The sequence below is a fragment of the Tetrao urogallus genome (genome assembly GCF_951394365.1).
Source record: "Tetrao urogallus genome assembly, chromosome: 4".
Lineage (NCBI taxonomy): Eukaryota > Metazoa > Chordata > Aves > Galliformes > Phasianidae > Tetrao > Tetrao urogallus.
The window spans coordinates 68,842,087-68,859,850 of NC_136817.1; the positions used below are offsets into that span (position 1 = coordinate 68,842,087).

The window sequence follows — 17,764 nt, forward strand, 5'->3', positions numbered from 1 at the left end:
CCCGTAGGGAACCGAGCAAGCAAGCAACATTTCTCTCTGTTAATTTACAAAACAATTTCCCCTTTTCTCATTTTTTGCTGTTTTGGAAGTTTGTCATCATTAGGACTCCACTTTCCTTGAAGTTTTGCCTGCAATCTGTAGCGTGCAGCAACGGGCAGGCATTGACATAAAGGGCAGCTGGTTTCACAGTACTTCAAATAAGAAAACTGACCACTGTACAAGCAAAATTAAATAAACTGAAATATAAAAGACTGCAGAAGTTAGATTCATCCAGAAATATAATATAATGTCTGGGAGCAGGGGAAAAACTGGAGATTAGTCACAGAACAGAAACAATGAAATGAGCAACAAATATTGATTAGGCAAAGGAGGAGAACTTTCATTGCATGCTGTACATTAAAATTAAATGCAAAATTCACATATCAGACCACCAAGACAGAATGATGAAGGTCGCAAGCCATGGGAAGAGGAAAGTAAAGAAACATCTTGAATAAAGAATCATGGAAAAATAATAGTAAACAAGCAGCTTCAGAAGAAAAAAAAAAACAAGGGACCATACAACAAATGAGAAAAAGCAGCACTAAAGCAGAGAACAAGTATATGGTCAAGACACCACAGGTAACACTGATTGCACAAAACACTTCTGATATTTTGAAAGAACCAGGCCTATTTGAATATCTATGCAAAATATATACACAAATCCATATGTATATATGTACACAGAGGCACTACTGTACATATGTATATGCAATCATTAACACAACTGCCCTTCGACAAGTTTCAGCATCTGACTCTGGGTGCAAGCAAGGACGTTGCAGTTGTGCAAAACTACACTTCTGTGTTTGATTACCAAGTGGTAAAATCAGAAAGAGCCAAAATAATTCAGACCCAGATGCAGTTCCACCAACATCACCACGTGAGCCCAATTTCTGAATGCTTCCAGGTCATCTGTGGGAATTAAATACTTATCCAAAGCTGTGGGTTGTATCAGTACAAACTAACTTGCTTCCAACCCTTCTGCTAATGAGTCTGAAGAGACAGTCAGACATTTCCCCTGACAACAGTTTGCTATGAGGCCATCCCACCTGGGATACCAATTTGGGAATGCTGGATTAATAGGAAATGGAATTCAAAGGCCAAACTAAATAGGACTGTCATTCTGTAAAAGGGTCAGCTGTTGTCCTTACAGTGCTTTGGAAAAAAGGGACGTGATGCATACAAAAGGGATTTTCCCCCACCCCTCAAACAAGGGAACACACAACAACTCTGAATGCATGCTCCAACTGTATGGCATGCTGTTTTTCCAGGGTTTCCAGCTTTGGGATGAGAAAAGTGGCATTTCCATCGAGCTTGCTTGCCTCACAGCTCCAAAGATCACTGGCCTCCCAAGTCCATGGCTGTTTTGGTCTGACACTTCAGTGCTCAATTGGTCTTTGATACGTGCATTACCAACGCCATATTAGAGCAGAAAGAAAGTGGTGAAAGAAAGAACTGCAGATAGACTGTCCTATGCCTTGGCAAAGACGCCCCATCCTTCCAACTCCAAGAGAGCCATCCTCACAGCTCCGCATGCAGCAGATCTTGTTTAGTGCTCTGCATCCATAGCATCCAAGTACTTGGCTTCAATGATTCTAGGGAGCAGGTTATACCTAAGAATGAACCAGAGAGAGTGCATTAGAAACTGTTCAAGTGTTTTGTTTGCCAAGTCTGATTTTCATTTGCCCGCAGACACACTCATGTTTTGTGCTGGGGAGGCAAGCAATAGCTTCCTGCTGTCCCCAGCTTGCTAGTGGATGGATTACTTGTCCACAAGTCACAATTTATATCCTGTTCCTATTTTCTTAAGCACTCTCCCTACAGTTTTCCAACACACAAACCATACCTGATGCAGCCTTACATCCAGTACAACACTTTGAACAGCAAGCATTGAGGGTTCACAGGAGAAACCCTTCCCAAAATTTCAGGGTTGGCACAAGCTTTAGGATACAAGGGTATTTATCTTGCATTTCCTCAGTCCTCCAAGTACATCAGGTCACTCTTTCCAGCTCTCCCCACAGGGAAGTTTTAATGGGAACCCAGCAGCTTCAGAGAGTCTTTTAATCAGCACAGAATACATCAAGACTAGAGATCAAGAAGTTGAGCAGGGCAGTGACATTCCAGCTGCTGGTAAGGCTCCATGCCTACCCAGCCCTTAGCATCCATTTGATCATGGAGGTAGTGATGCCTCTATTCTCTTGCTTTCCTCTATTCTGGGGGGTTGTTTGTTTTTTGTTTTGGTGTTACATTTTTGGTTTTGTGTTTTTTGTTATTTTCTTCCTCCCCACAAACGCCTTCATCAATTAATGCATTTGGGTGAGAAAAGAAAGCCACTAAGAACATGGTAGAAAGCTGCTCTCATCAGATCCCACTGCATTTTTGTAGTGTGACACTTTTCTTGTTTAAGAAGGAAGCAATTCAGCTGTTCTAACAGTGTACAGTGCACAGTGCTAGAAAGCCTGTTTACAACCTGAAGGGTCTTTTCAAAGAGCTAGAAAAGATATCCCAAACAGCACTTGCTGCTGAGAAATGCCCCACCTGCTTAGACTGACCTGCCATGAAGCAAAATGCTTGAAAGCTGTGAAAGCACAGAAACAGAATGTAGAAAGATTCTTCCTCTCTGAGCAACTTTAAGTACATCCCAGGACAGGGATAGGAGTGTAACAAAAAAAACACCAGACACCCCCCAGTTTTGGCTCAACACTTGGAATTGGGCACACCAAAAAAAAGATATCATTTTCTCCCAACAGACCATTCCACTGCAATAGTAAGTCACTGAAATCAGTTAGTTTTCAACACTGACACTGGAAAAACATTGGACCCAGTAAATGACAATGCAAAGCACGTGTTTAATGCAGTTGGAAGGAAGGGAATGCAGCCTTGAGACAAGCAAACCATATGGCAAGTTTTCTGGATGGGACACCGAGCTGTGACTCATTCAGCTGGGTTTGATTCTCAACTCTGACCCCCGGCTATTCTCCTCTTCCTCCCTCTGCTTCTTTAAAAAAGCATTTCTTCTTTTCTGCCTCATCTATTTAGAGCGCCAGATCTCCATGAGAAAGTCATTATTTGCTACAGAGCTATGCATCATGGTGCAGCCTTCTCAGCTGGAGCCCACAGACATTGCATGAAAGCAATGTGGAATTCAGAAGGAAGGAAGCAGAGGGCAGCTTTCCATTCCAGGTACTACCATTTTCCCCTTAGCAGCAGGGCCAATTACAAAGGCTATTTGAAAAGCTGCTCTGGCAAGAGAAACAACTTAGTAGATATAGCATAAGACGACAGTGCCTTATTTAGTCAAAGAAAACATGTATTTGCACCATTAAATTACCCAGCTTTTTGAGAAATTCAGGTTCTCTGACACAGCATTCTCCACAGTAATTTACCTTATAACAATTTATATTAACTGAATATTTATACCTGCCCAGAGATTGTGAATACCCCATGCTTAGAGGTGTTCAAGGCCAGGTTGGATGGGGCCCTAGGCAGCCTGGTCTGGTATTAAACGTGGAGGTTGGTGGAAGCCCTGCCTGTAGCAGGGGTTAGAGATTCATGATCCTTGAGGTCCCTCTTCCAACCGAGTATCATTCTATGATACTGTGACTTAAGTAAGAATGCCCTGAATTTTCTTTCCTGTACTGAGATACTCTGCAGAGGCTTGGAATTCCCACAAGAATCCGTCATCCACAAATTATTTGCCAGCCATTTAACCAGGCATCCCTAGAGCCACTTACCTGAATGGTGGGAGAGCATCTCCTACCATAAGAGCAATCATTTCAGTGCTCTCTACTGGCTTGTTCATCTTCAAACACCCAGCCCAAATAGCTCTAACTGGGATCCTGCTGAAAGCCATGGAAGCTGACATTTGCTTTTGTTTTGGAAAGAACTGAACCCAGCTTTACCAGCCAAGAGGATTGCCACCACAATAGCTGCTTTTGCAGATTATCACATCGGGAGCACTGAGCTTCCATATCAGATGGAAAACCTCCAGCACTGCAAGCTCAAAGAGAACTAGATATCACTGGATGCCATACAGGCCTAAAAATAATCAAATGGACTGGAAAGAGATCTGTTCTAAGATCTTATTAAGGCTTCTCATTACAGCCTAAGAATGGAGAAGAAAGCATGATTTAACTGAAGAATGATGGACAGACACTGTTTAAAGAACATTAGGAGAACATTAAACTTCAAAGATTCTCTTTCAGGGGTTGGACACGATGATCATTAAGGGTCTCTTCTAACTCAGGATATTCTGTCACTGAATGACGATTGCAAGATATTGTGGGGTTCCTGTAGTTTTATGTCAGATGCATTTTGAAGATTTCAGGTGGTCTGTCTGAGCTGATTACTTACAATGGCATTCAGCAACACAGGTGGTCTGTAAGGTCACTGCATCCCAGCACTATATAAAAGATAAGGATTCCTTCCTCTTTACATTCATATGGTACAAAAGAAAGTTTCCAGCTCTGCCCTGACTGCAGGTCTTGGAGAATCAGAAAGCAAAGCAAGATGGAGCATTCTCAATACCAAGAGGAAAGGCTCAGATGACTGCAGCTACTCAGGAAGACATGTGCTCACAGGCACGGCAAAGGGAGACCCAGGTGCCTCTTTGCCAGCTAAGAAGTGACAAACCAGACCACATCCCTTTGCATAACACTTCGTGTTATTAAAGTCAAAGGCTCTCTGTACTATTCCTCCTCAAGCCATCATGTACTCAGGAGACCACTGTCTCCTCTTCAACCACTCAGGCTTCCAACAGCTGGAAGACAAGAAGCATTGAAGATAGGAAAAAATACAGCCAAGCTTTGTTGGGAAGAGTTTCTTACCTGATTGGGATCATTCCTATCATGATGAGTGGGAAGATCATCTTCATGTAGGGCAACGGTGACATGCCAAAACCACAGAGGATGAGGAGCTGCAGGACCTGCAAGCCTGTGAAATAGTGGATCTTTCTCTGGGGCACTCTGCGGATGTAATGAGTCGGAGGATAAGCAGTCTGGGAAGAGAAGAATGATGTCTGAGAAATGCAGCAACCTGGACTCATGACTGCAGGACACAATGCAGGCTTCAGAACAAGGGTTTTAACAAACCCAGTTTACACCACGCTGTGCATTAACAGTCCTTAATGTGCTCAACAGCTGAACGTAGGATTTGTAGGGTTAAAGCATGCATCAACCTGACTGCATTGGCAACAACACACAGATGATGACTGGGCACGAGAAACCCGGGGGAGAAATAACACACAATGAAGACTGCCTCAGGGAGCATCTGGAGTGCAAGAAAATATCTTGATAAGTACAGTAATGAGATTCCCCTGAGTAGGATTATCAGGGCTTTGCAGCAACACATGAAGTGCCTGAGGGGGTGCACACAGAGTGATGGGAAGCAGAAATATTCATCCAGCAACCCCATCACTTGTTTCCACACCTGAAACCCAGCTCTTCATTACTACATAGCCTTTCTCCTGCTGATCAGACTATGCTTGCCCTGGTGGTCCCATTTTCCATCTGAACCTTGCTACGGGAACAGCAAGAGATGCGACTGTGGAGGTGCTGGAAGAGGCCAGCCTCCAACAGCCATGATTCTCCACTCACATGAACTACTCGCTTTTGAGAAAGAGCAAAAAGTGACATTAATAGGCTAAATATCACTCGTGGTTTCCACTGACAGTGACTTGCTCATGTCTGAGTACAGGCTTTGACTCACTGTCTATACATCAATGAAGCGTATGAGCGACTGTCTGCTGGCACTGATACAGACTCAACGGATTCAGATTGTGCCATGACTCATTAAAAGGTTTCCAGAAAAGTGAGAGTTCCATATTTAACATTACTTTTTAATTTTCCAAGCTGAAGCTCGGAAAATTCCACAGAATTTGTATTAAAATCAGAAGTAATATTCCACAGCATCACTATTCAACCACATAACTATTCAATCTCCATTCAAAAAATCAACATGACAATGGTAATCTTTACCCCGATTTCACAGTCTTGATCTCTGATGTTACATCTCAGAGGTTAAGACAGATTAGCAGAAGCACCAGGCTTGCTAAGCCCTTGACCCATTACATAAGAGGTGAGCTGGAGACTCATTATTGCTCCCAGGTACTGCCCACAGTGCCAACGAGGGCCTTAATGCACTTGTCCTACAGATGGCTTGAAAGCAGATTTCCAGATTTGTTTTCATCCCACATCAGAAGCATCTCAATAGCACAAGTCATTTCATTTTGAGTGTACTATCTCATGACACTTTGCACATGTTGAGACAAAAGCATAAAACGAGGCAAAAGTGACCTTTTCTGAAGCTTTGTCAGCAAAACTGAAAGTCATCATGGTAGATTTGTTTCTTTTTTCCTAACTATTCTTAAGACACACATACTCTGCAGCTGACAGACACCAGGGGGGTTTTAAGACTGACAAACACCCCGTGTGCAATGGTTCTGCAACTATCACAGGCAGTGTTTGAATGCATGTGTTGTGTGAATGTGTTCATGCCCTACAGAGTTCAGAGCAGGTCTTCCCTGGTCACAGCTCTCCTGGTTCCACCCATGCACTCATTCTTACCCTCCTGGAGAAAGGTGTTCTAGAGCAATCCTGAAGCAAACTGAGAAGAGTGGGATTATCTGGGACACTACTCCAAGCAAGAGAACTCAAATGCTTTCACAGCAGGGAAACGCAGAAAGCAATTTATGCAGAATTTGAAAGGAATGAGATGAGGTGTAATTCTCTGAACAATTTAGCTACCACTTTTTCTAACCCAACAATAACCTTGCCACTTTTGTTGTTTGACACAGCATTACTCTCTCACTTGTTCATCTGCTTTCACACAAAAGAATTCTCTTGCTCATGTCTCAGTGACAGTCAGACTCAGCCAGAGACATCATCTTTCACTCCCTCCCCTCTCTGCAGAGAAAGGTGAAATGGATACGCAAGGTGCAGGTGGAAAATGGAAATCAATGGAAATCAAGATGGAAGATGGAAATCAGCCTCACGAGATCATGAATTTTGGGGGTAAGCCCATTCCCAGCACCACCAGCTTGCCACACCACGTTAGCTCTTGGCACTGGCTGGCTCCCAGGTTGTAAGCATGATTTATTTACTCCACACCAAGTCAATGTGTGAACATTACCTGTTCTTTGAGCAGCAGAGCCACCCTCTCAAAGAGCTGGTTCCCATCAATGGAGGTCAATGCAATGTAGAGGAAGAGACCGTAGAGGACTGGTTTTGGAATCCACTGAAGAGGGAAAGGGAGGAGCAGGAGCGAGAGGCCAACCAAGAAGTTTGCCACCAGACTCGTCAGCCGGGTCTCCTTCACACTCACAATCCTGGAAGCAGAAAAACAGGAATTAGTGGAGAAGGATAAGAACCCCAGTACCCACATAAACTTCTTACCGGGGCACACAGCTCAGAGGGAGCTCAGGACACGTGCCACTCAGGAAAGGGAAACTCATCTCCACAGCACTGAGATCAGCACTTCTGGCCCCACGCTGACACCGAGAAGACAGAGCTCTGCTGGATCCAGGCCAGGCACTTAATCCACAACTCAAACAGAGCACCTGGAGAGGTGCCAAATTCCCCTTCTCCGAAGCTGCACAGATCCCATCCTGAACTAAATTGCCCTCTAAACTAATTCTATCCAGCACATTGCAAGAAAATAGGCAAGAATCCTTTTTCTGGGCATTAATCCTTCCCTCGATTTACCCAACGCATATGCAACTGGCTTTTATCCAGAATAAAACTCGTTGGCTTCTACAGGAACTAATGAACGTCCTGGAAGGAAAAAAATGGATCTGCATTCTCAACTGCGAGTCAACAGATGTATGCGAGGATTGCCTTGTTTACATGGAGGGAATGCTGGAAGCACTATGCATGGAGCTAGAAATTTAATTCTGCTGTGGATTACAGCAGCAGTGCTGTGAATTGCCTACCACCATGTAGACCTTATAATTCATTAGTGCAAATTTCATAGAATTTATGAACAATTTTTAATAAATAGCAACAAAAGATGGACAGAAAAGTGTGCATCAACTTCCAGAGCCTATTCAGGAGTGGGAGAGTTGTTCTGTTTTGTTTTCATTCAATGTAAGCCCAAAACAATGGGAGGAAACAAAACCCTCATCTCTCAAGAGTACTTATAGAGAAAAAAAGAGATTCTTAATGTAATTCATATTTATACACATATTTAGAAGATAAATCCACAGTATAAGCGGGTGAATAAATCCCCTATTACTGGTGAAACTCTTGCCACAGGCTCTCTAGGCATCATCTGGTGGCTGCAAGACATTCTGAATTAACCCTCTACACAAAGCACCGTGAGGATTAGCACAAGATCTATGAGAACATTTCCCTTTTTTCCAAGTACTGCTGACACTTCGTAATCCCTTCTGTACTAAAGAAGGTTCCTTCTCAGTGAATTCTTTCAATATTGAGAGCCTTCCTTTTAAATATGGTCAGGTTGAACATCTGAAATTTTGTTTTTTTTTTGCATTCAAGAACGTAATGATGCTGTGGGGGAGCTGGATGAAGGAATCTTCCACACCTGTATTTAGGGTCTGAGGGAAAGCACAACACGCCAAGGCTTGCTCTTAGCACTTGGATAACACAGAATTTACATGAAACCTAAGGAATAACAACTATTACAAACAGAACACCAAGTCCTGAGAACAACACTTAAATTCCCCAGTGAGTGTTGAGGCAGATTCTATGTGTCATCCAAGATTACCAAAAAAGGATACGCAGAAGAGACAGGAGGTATTAACCTCTGTGGAACTCCCCTTCTTCCTTCACATCTGAATTTAAACAGTCAAAACCACAGCCTTCCTCCTTCCAAACACACTTTTGCAAGTTTCTTAATGGGATGTCCCTCCCATTGCCTGGAGAAGCCAGAGGAGGAGAGCTGCTTCCCCCTGTTATCTGCAAACTGCTCCATCAGCTCTGGAAGAACAGGAACATCTGGGGGATATCATTTGGCATCATTTGCACAGCCTCCAGGCCTGCATCACTGCAGAACAGAAGTCTCAGAGACAGAGACAAGCAAGCTTTAAGTGCAACTGCAGGGGCTATTTCAGATTAATCTGATAGTCCAATAAGGAGCAGTCAGACCACTTTAGTGCCATCAGAATCACTATGAGCCTCTCGAGTGTTGCAGTAAAGCAGGAGGGAAGAGATGCACTAAGTGATTCAGTCCATCCGTGTGCAGTAAGAGCTCCCCTAGTTTTGCCTTTGGGCAAGCTACCAAGGAAGCATTTCTTGTTTTGGGAAAAAGAAGATGTTCACAATCTGCAAACAGAGCATACACAAGGTTGCTAGGTTCCTTGTGAGTGCAATGATGGAAACTGAAGAGCTCAGGATCAAAGCTAGATATGAAACCAGCACATTTCAGTAAGATATAAGCCTGCACGGATGGGAACAGCCCAGAGCAGCAGCCTTCTGGTAACAGATTTTTGAAGCTCATCACATTTTGTCGTCTTCTCTTAGGGATGCAGCAGTCACAGCATTGAGGAGTGTCTGAATGTACATAAGTTCTGCAATAACTATGCTCACTTGCTGTTAAAGCCATATAAAGTAGCCTGGAATCCCTTGCCAAAATAGTTAGAACTGCTCATTATTTATCAAATTCCATGTTTTTGAAGCTGAACTTCCCACCCTCCAGATGCTCCTTTGCCAACTCTGGCACCTTTCTAATTTCCAGGAAAAAAAAACACACAACAGTTCAGAATCTGGTTTGTCTCTTGAGGAAGCAGTTCCAGAAAGTCTGTACTGCAATGGAAATGATGTAATTAACAGAGATTATAGAGCAGAATCCAGGCTCGTTTCCCTAGGATCCTTTAAAATGGTTAGCATGGGATTAGCCATTCCCCACCTCCTCTGTATGCCTATTTGCAGATTGCCAGATTCCCATCAAATTCAAGTGGTTCACCCACAGGGAAGAAGAAGAAAATTTCGCTTTCATTGTGACAGGCCTTTATTCCTGTTAGTGCCATCATCCTCATGGGGCTTTGATTCGAATGCAGGAGACGAACCTGCCAAGGGAGTCAGCACCAGAACAACTCCTGATTTTCTAATTGAGCTATGGTACGTTTTCTTTTTCAGCAGAGCTAAGAGAAAAAGGTGACAGCATTGCTCAGAGCCTCCTGTTTATGGCTCAGTGCTTTGCAGAGAACAAGCAGCTTCAGTCTCAAAGGGAATTCAGACAAGCAGGCAGCCCTTATTCCTGTCTTTGCTCCCTGTATTTGGTTCAAAGCACAAATTTACACAGAGGCAGAGTAGTGCCACAAGGGAAAGTACTTAGAGATTAGGTCATCTCTCAGTTCTTTTTAGGGTAATCACTGGACCTACATCTATGTTAACAAAGCAAAGGAGGGCTCTCCCCTGTTATTTTGGGGGCAGCTGGATGACAGAGCAAAGGACAAGGACAGAAGGCCCTTAATTTGCACAAGGAACTGAGCTTTGCCAGGAGAAAACAGCACAGCATAAAGACAGTGGGTGGCAAAAGACGAAAGGAGCCACTAGGTATCTGACAGCAGAAAATAGGGAGGCTTGGCTCATGGGTTTCAAAGGGAAAATGATGCATCTCCTGGACTATAGTTGTCTATAATCTCTTCTGTAATGCATCAGGAGAAACAGACGGATCCCAAAAACGTTTCTTCTCCAAAAGAATGGTGATGCACTGGCAAAGAGGAGTGGAGTGGTGGAGTCACCACCCTAGGAGATGTTCAAGAGCCATGGAGATGTGGCACTGAGGGACGTGGTCAGTGGGTATGGTGGGGGTGGGTTGGACTTGTTAATCTTGGATGTCTTTTCCAATTTAATGATTTTAGTCTATGAATACAAGCCTACACACCCCATTAAAGCAACTCAAGTTTTATTCTTTTTTTCCCCCCTTCTCATAACATAATGCTTTCCATGGATTCAAAGCAAAGATACAGTTGTAGGAACAACTAATACCAACACATACTAATGGGAATATGAGCCCAGGAGCTGATATCCCAACAGAGGACTACAAAAGCACTGCAGGGAACAGCAACATATGGATGTCATGTGAAATATCTACCAGCAACCCAGAAAGCAGACAAGCCCAACTGGGCTGGGCCCAGAACATAACAGCATAGAGGCAAGATTGAAATTAAAAGACAGATCCACTCCATTTCCCCAAAGTAAATGACCACTTAGTCTCACTTATGAGAAGTGAGGATTCTGAAAATGGAAACAAAAAGATAGCATAATTAAAACTAATGGCATGTGAGTGGAAATTACCACTTCTGAGGCAAAAGCGTTTGAGTGTAATGTACTGAGATCAAACGGACCAGATAATCTCTATTCTGGAGGAAGTTTCATAAGAAATTGGATTTTTTAATTATTATTTTCTTAAATAAGACCCTGATAAGAAAGCATTTGACAACTCAGAGCAGCAAAAAAAATCTTGCCTTAAATAGAATGGTGTGACCCAGGCATGGTTTTTACTTAAGGAAAAGAGAATTTAATAAGCCTCTTGCCTTTCCAAAGCATGGTGGAAGAACATAGGAGCTCTGAAATGCTGCTGCATTTTTCCTATCCTTTGTAATAACCACTAGACAGGTCCCACGGGATGAATCAGACTGGATTTTTTCTGGTGAAGATATCTAGAGAAGTCTGGCCAAAACATCTCAGCTTCACACAGAGATAAAAGCAAAGAAGGTCTTGGCTGACTCTCTGCACCTAAATTTGCTGAATTCCTTCAGGCTACTTCCTGCCATTGAGAAAAGCATGTGTTTGTGGCTCTTCTAGAACAAGTGATTCGGGGAAGGGGGATGAAGCAGAGCAACAAACTGTGGCAGCTGAGGTGGCTTTGTTTGGTCCACTTTCCCTTCCACTTTCATCTCTCAGAGCGTTCAAGACTACAGCTAGATCTCCAACCATACCCTATATCCCATTGTACCCAAAGCATAAGGAAAGCTCAAATCAAACCAAAGAGAGCCATGGTAGCTTTGTGGTTCCTACTTACGTCTCGTAGATGTGCCCGTTTTCAACCCTCTCCTCTACATAGGCCAGAGCACGGACGTGCATTGGAGAGTGAGGGAAGGCAGCATGGATCCATGGAAGGCCAAAGATGGACAGCCCCGTATTTATCAGCGCCACAAGGAGGAGGTCCCAGTGGTAGGCTGTTCCCTTCACCAACCTGAAACGGGGTACGGTTGAGAGCTGTCAGATTTGGTGCTAACAGCAGCAAGGCTGCTCTTCCTGAACCTCAGCTTGAATGTTAAACCAAGTGCACTTCCATGCACTGAGCAATTTTACACACCTCCTGTCTTACAGCTAATGTTACGTGAACACAAACGGTAATGGAACTTGATAGCTTTCTCCCAAAGCAATCAACTTCTGGAAAGAACAACGCTGAGCTAAAAGGCAATCTGCTAAAATAACAGCCCATAAGACTCACATCAACATTTTGCCACTATTGTTTATTGCTAAGTCAACTCAAAATATACAGGTACGCCTGCTAACAGAGCTGACATGGGCATGGGTTGTCAAACTAGCAACACTGAAGTTTCCTCATCTGCCCTGCTTCTATCCCTGATCTCTCTCCTTTCCCACAAGCAGACCCAGGAGCTGAGTGCATGCTTAATACGCTGCAGTCATCTCCCACAATTATTGCTTCTGCATGATAAGAAAACAGGACATGAATTCATTAAACTTCAGCTCCTCCTCATTAGTCAGCCCAGGAGATACGCTCCTAACTTCAGTTAACGCTGCAAACCCTCCCCCCACTTTAGTTTGAGGGAAAACAGCCCTTAAACTGGAATGTTAACCAAGGTGTTAGCCACATCACATTCACTTCGGGCTCCATAGAGAACAACTGCTAACACTGAACTCACAGCTCTTCTAACACTGTGATTTTTTGTAAGGTCCCCTTCCCAAACATACCACTGTGTGCTCAAACAAGTTGAATCAAGTTTACATAAAAGCTGGGTGGGGAAATTCAGCCCTCAGACTGTGTTACCTAAGTTAAGGGTCCATCAGTCATCGTTCTGTCTCTGGGTATTAGAGCAAGATAGCACTTGGGCCCTCTCTGACACAAGTAAAGGATCAGCTGAAATGCTCTCCAGGCACCATCAACTACAAGGCGTGCTCAGATATAACTTAGGTGTCTTAACACACAACAGTACCTAAGCAGAGACCTGGAGCCATCTCAGATGCTCTGGGATAGTAGGTACCTCAATCTAGCAAGCAATCCAGCACAGAAAGATTGTCTTATGGGTATGAAAACAACACTCTCAGGTGGAGTTCAGCTTTGGAACAAAGACACGTCATACTGAAAGTGCTCACCTCCATTGAGGGAGGAGGCAACAGGGTGACTCGGTTAGATGGATGTCTACACTGCTTTGCCTCTGAAGGTGGAAGGTGCTGGCAGGAAGGGTGGGGTTCAGGAGGGTTGTACACTCTTCCTGTGTTGCTTTATACTTTGAAAGCACGGCCTTTGCCCACGTGCTGATTTCTCAGAGCACAGGGATCACCCATCTCCCACAGGGTCATCACTGCTTGTCCTATCTGCTGCTTTTCTGTGCACAGAGACCATATGTTCAGTGCCAGCATTGTTTTAATACTTGTCTCAATCTCACAGCATTGACTACACTCTACACACATGCTTCTGAGCCTCTGCCTAGCTCAACACACACAATAGCTCTAGGTGTCTTATCCTGGGTTATTCTCACACTATCCAACCAGTCTATTACCTCTTGGACTGTCCCATAGCTTTCTTCTATTATTCTTTAGCAAAGCAGTGTGCTCTCAGGTACATAACATATTTTCCCTGCTCATTCTACAGGAAGACATTGCTATATTTAGTAGGACTCCAAAAACCGCATTCTCTTTGGTTGCAACAGGTGATGGAATTTTTATTCTGTGATGACACCACAGAGCAAGCTGTCAGGCTCTATTTTCCTCCTCTCCACACCCCTGCCTGAAACACGACCAGCATAAGCTCAGCTCTGTACACAGCATTATGAAAAACACTACAAAGAAATACAAAATATTTTACGTTCCTTAAGGGCCCCCTATTGGAAACAACAACCCATACTGGGATAAAGATGACCCACTTACATTACAAACTTATGTAATGCTTTACCTGAAAGGGGGATGATATAATCAAGATAACAGGAATAACCATGTAGTCAAAGAAAGTCAAATTGGTTCAACTGAATTTGAGCTTATCTTTTCTCCTCTAATTGTGTCACTCTATCTACAACATAGAGTATAACACAAATCAGTGTTCAAGGAGAACCCTCCCACACATCACACCAGTGAAAAACCCTGAAACACGGTATTTTCTGGAAAGAAAGTCACACACATTCAACTTTCAATATTATCTGATTGCAGTTGGAAGAAAAAGAAATGAATATTTTCATAATCTTGTAACTTTAAACACAAATCAGATCTACTAGATAAAAGTGAAGCTACATCAGATATAATATTTTACTGCTCTTCCCCATTCTCATTAGAGATAAATAGCTTCAAACACTCTCCTAATTCCCTAATGATAGTTGTGCAAATCACTGACTGGTCATTTATAAAAAAGCATCCTTTCTGAGAGAGCTGTGCACATATCCACACGGATCAGATGCTCCATAAGCTGTATCTGGATGTACATCCATAAAAAACCATAGCAAATACCAACAAAACTTTCACACAGGGGCAAAGAAGAAACAGGCAGAGGCATTGAGCTCATCAGTGCTCTGCATTATTGTTTGATTCACTGCTACAATATCAGGTTTTGGGGGATGGTGATGAGAAGTTCTGAAAGAAGGTGTCCTGAATATTCCAATAATCAAGCTGGATTTTGGATAAAGCTATCAGAAGACAGATTTGCTCAAGGAGCAAGGTGTAGAACATAGCTTGAGAACTTCCTTTTGTTGTTGTAGCACTAGTTGAGATCCCACTGGTACAGGTCAATAGGTTAGGAAGAAGTTTCCCATCACAGGGACAGCAGAAAGTTGAAAGCATTACCTGTTCTCTGGAGCATTTGTGAGCGATGCCACAATGTTCTGCTCTATGAAGAAGAGCATTGAGAGGAGGAACCCCAGCCCCATAGCACTCATCACCGAACCAATGGAGAGGGACTGGACAGGAGCCAGCACAAACAAGCTCTCAGATGGGTTGTAGTTAAATTTGGACACTGCAAAGAGCAGAGGAATGAAATTAGGGTGTGCCTTCTTGCCAAACCATCTACAAAGACTCACATAGTTCTACACGTTATCATCTACAGGGAACCAACACAAAGTAAGCCGTGATACTCTGACACGTGGGAGCCAGAAGGCCATAGAAGACAGCTCTATGTGGCTGCTATAGTTCAGTTTTCCTCATCCCCTAAGAGCTTGGCTACCATCCTGACTTGTTGGGTTATGGCTCATTCTAGTGAGGCATTCCCTTTTCTGAACAAACGAAAAAAGGGGAACTCATTTTCCACAGACACGAAGCATTTTTTTTTAACATTAGAAATACTTCTAACTAGCAGTCGACTCCTGTTCAGTTCATCAGCTGACAGGTATTCTACATAAAACTTCCCCATGTGCAACAAGCTGTGCCCCTGCTTTCTGCCAGGGGAAAAAAAAAATATCTATCAGTATGGGTAAATTTCATACGGCCAAACATTCTGCAATCCAACTGAATGGAATGGTCATCACAGAAAAAAGCCATTTCTTATGCGTTTCCATACATTTCCTAATATCACCCACTCACGTCACCACGGGACAATGCAATTCCTGTCCCCATTATCACTTCCTGACGTGGAAAAGCTGATCAGCGTGGCCAATGAATGGTGTATCATTTTTAGATTTCCTCATGTAACTTACAACTGCCCAGATGCTCTGCACTGTTTCACCTACATTAGGAAAACGTCAAGTGGAGACAAAGAGGACAGACTGGGATCATCAACTCTACGTCTGCACAACTGGCAACAAACCCTTCCTGCCTGCTAATTACTCTGCCCTTTGTTCTTTGCCAGAAATTGTTGATTCTCTTTATTGTAAGAGATACACACCTAAATCACAACTAAATGAAAAGTCAGGCTGAAATAACTCATCTAGAGAAAACTTTAACCAGTCCTGCTTGATTATGGTTTCAAATGACTTATATCTGAGACTGATGAAATTAGAACTCCTGGAGTGGGAGGCAGTACAAACAGTGTCTGTAATATTATATGGGGGAACGTAGATTATTATTTATTTACTTGTAGCCAAACTTCCCCAGATTCAACTTTTTCTTGAATTGTAGACAGAATAGCATCCCTTAGCACTGCAAAGAATAAAAACACAACTTACTTTCAATTTCCTTGAAGATATAGGAACCCACAACAGAAAAAGTCAACACTGAAATGGGTAAGGCACAGTCGGACAGAATTTCACGGACTCTCGCATGCAAATATGGGCTGTAATTTAAAGACAGAAAACTTCCATCAACATTACACTGAAGGGACAGTTGCCCAATCCAGAGTGTTAACATTAACAAATGAAAAGTCAGTCCCATCTTACCATTCTAAAGAGACATTTGAGGTGAAGAAAGTCTTTAATTCAGCCTAAACCCTGTGGAATCCTTGAAGGTTGATGAATACATAAGCAAAATCCCAGAAAGAACAAGAAAATAAGACACAAGCTGGTCCTCCAGCATCAACTGGCATCTAATTTTCATAGCAATTTTAATTACTTGCTTGGCCATTTCAAAGAGTTTTAAAGGCAATAGTATTAAAACCACATTAGAACTGGGCACCTGGCTTCCAAGAGCACAACAGAGGTACCTTCCCAGTAGGCTTTCCTACACCATCAGGAGTTTCGCCCCCAACAATGGCTTAATGCTTATTTGGGGAGAGTTACAAGTTCCAAATGTTCAATATGATTCATGAAAAGCTTTCCAAAAATTCACCTGTGATGCCAAACCAAATACGGAAGGGCATCAGTCAGTGACAGAACATTTTGTCCTGCTCTAACATTTTCCAGGTGGCCAGCCAAGGTCACATCTGGTTTTGGCTTCCACCACCACCATTAATGGGAGAGTTCCACCTGATTTCACCGGGTTACAAGAATTTGGACCTAAACCATTATTGATTCCTCACAGGTAATATGAAATAATCAGTAGTCTGAGCTCTAAGGCTAAAGTAACTCACCTTTTCTTAAACTGATAGAGCGTATGACCAAGCCAAAGGGTACCCAGCATCAACATGAGACTAAGGACGGCAGTTTCACGTCCATAATGCACATCATGCGTGCCTGTTTGATTCTCTAGGGACATGGATCTGCTCACTGATGAATTCATCAAGAAGGTGGTATTGATGCCGAGGCTTGGAATAGCATCAGTTCGTGCTTTTTCCAAGTAACTGTCTCCTGTGCGCCCATGGTAGTAATATTTCTTAAAAACTGTACAAACAACCAACAGGCAAGCATTAGGATAGGTTTGTGACAATCAGAGCAAGTAAAATAATGTGTTTTTTTTCTTGCTTGATCATGCAGTATTATTAACGTTATGCTTCACCAGGTTTATAGCTCTATCCCTCAAGCCAGAGAAAAGAAATCAGGAGAGCTGCCTCTCTTACAAAGACAGCACTTGACAGACTCTTCTTTTCATTCCTTTTCACCAAGTGAAAATTACACTCATCTGAAGCAACAGACATGAACTGTAAGAACTTATAGCGCTAATTATTTACGTTATTTTGTTCCTCTCATTGGAATCACCGCTCTTAAACATAAACAGACATCAAATTT

The 17,764-nt window shown here is 42.9% G+C and overlaps 1 protein-coding gene across 1 annotated transcript in view; it reads right to left on the reverse strand.

Annotated features, from left to right (window-relative positions):
* Positions 1-1,585: 1,585 nt before the first annotated feature.
* The window catches only part of SLC4A11 (solute carrier family 4 member 11), a gene marked incomplete at its 3' end in the record, with an annotated part of 72,121 nt that continues 55,942 nt past the window's right edge, over positions 1,586-17,764 (reverse strand). Inside the window, exons 13-19 of the mRNA XM_079534550.1 lie at positions 17,170-17,419; positions 16,331-16,437; positions 15,018-15,186; positions 12,019-12,192; positions 7,165-7,360; positions 4,863-5,032; positions 1,586-1,649 (exon numbers count right to left, since the gene is read on the reverse strand). Coding sequence (XP_079390676.1) covers positions 1,586-1,649; positions 4,863-5,032; positions 7,165-7,360; positions 12,019-12,192; positions 15,018-15,186; positions 16,331-16,437; positions 17,170-17,419 — 1,130 coding nt within the window. The remainder of the gene's footprint in view (positions 1,650-4,862; positions 5,033-7,164; positions 7,361-12,018; positions 12,193-15,017; positions 15,187-16,330; positions 16,438-17,169; positions 17,420-17,764) is intronic.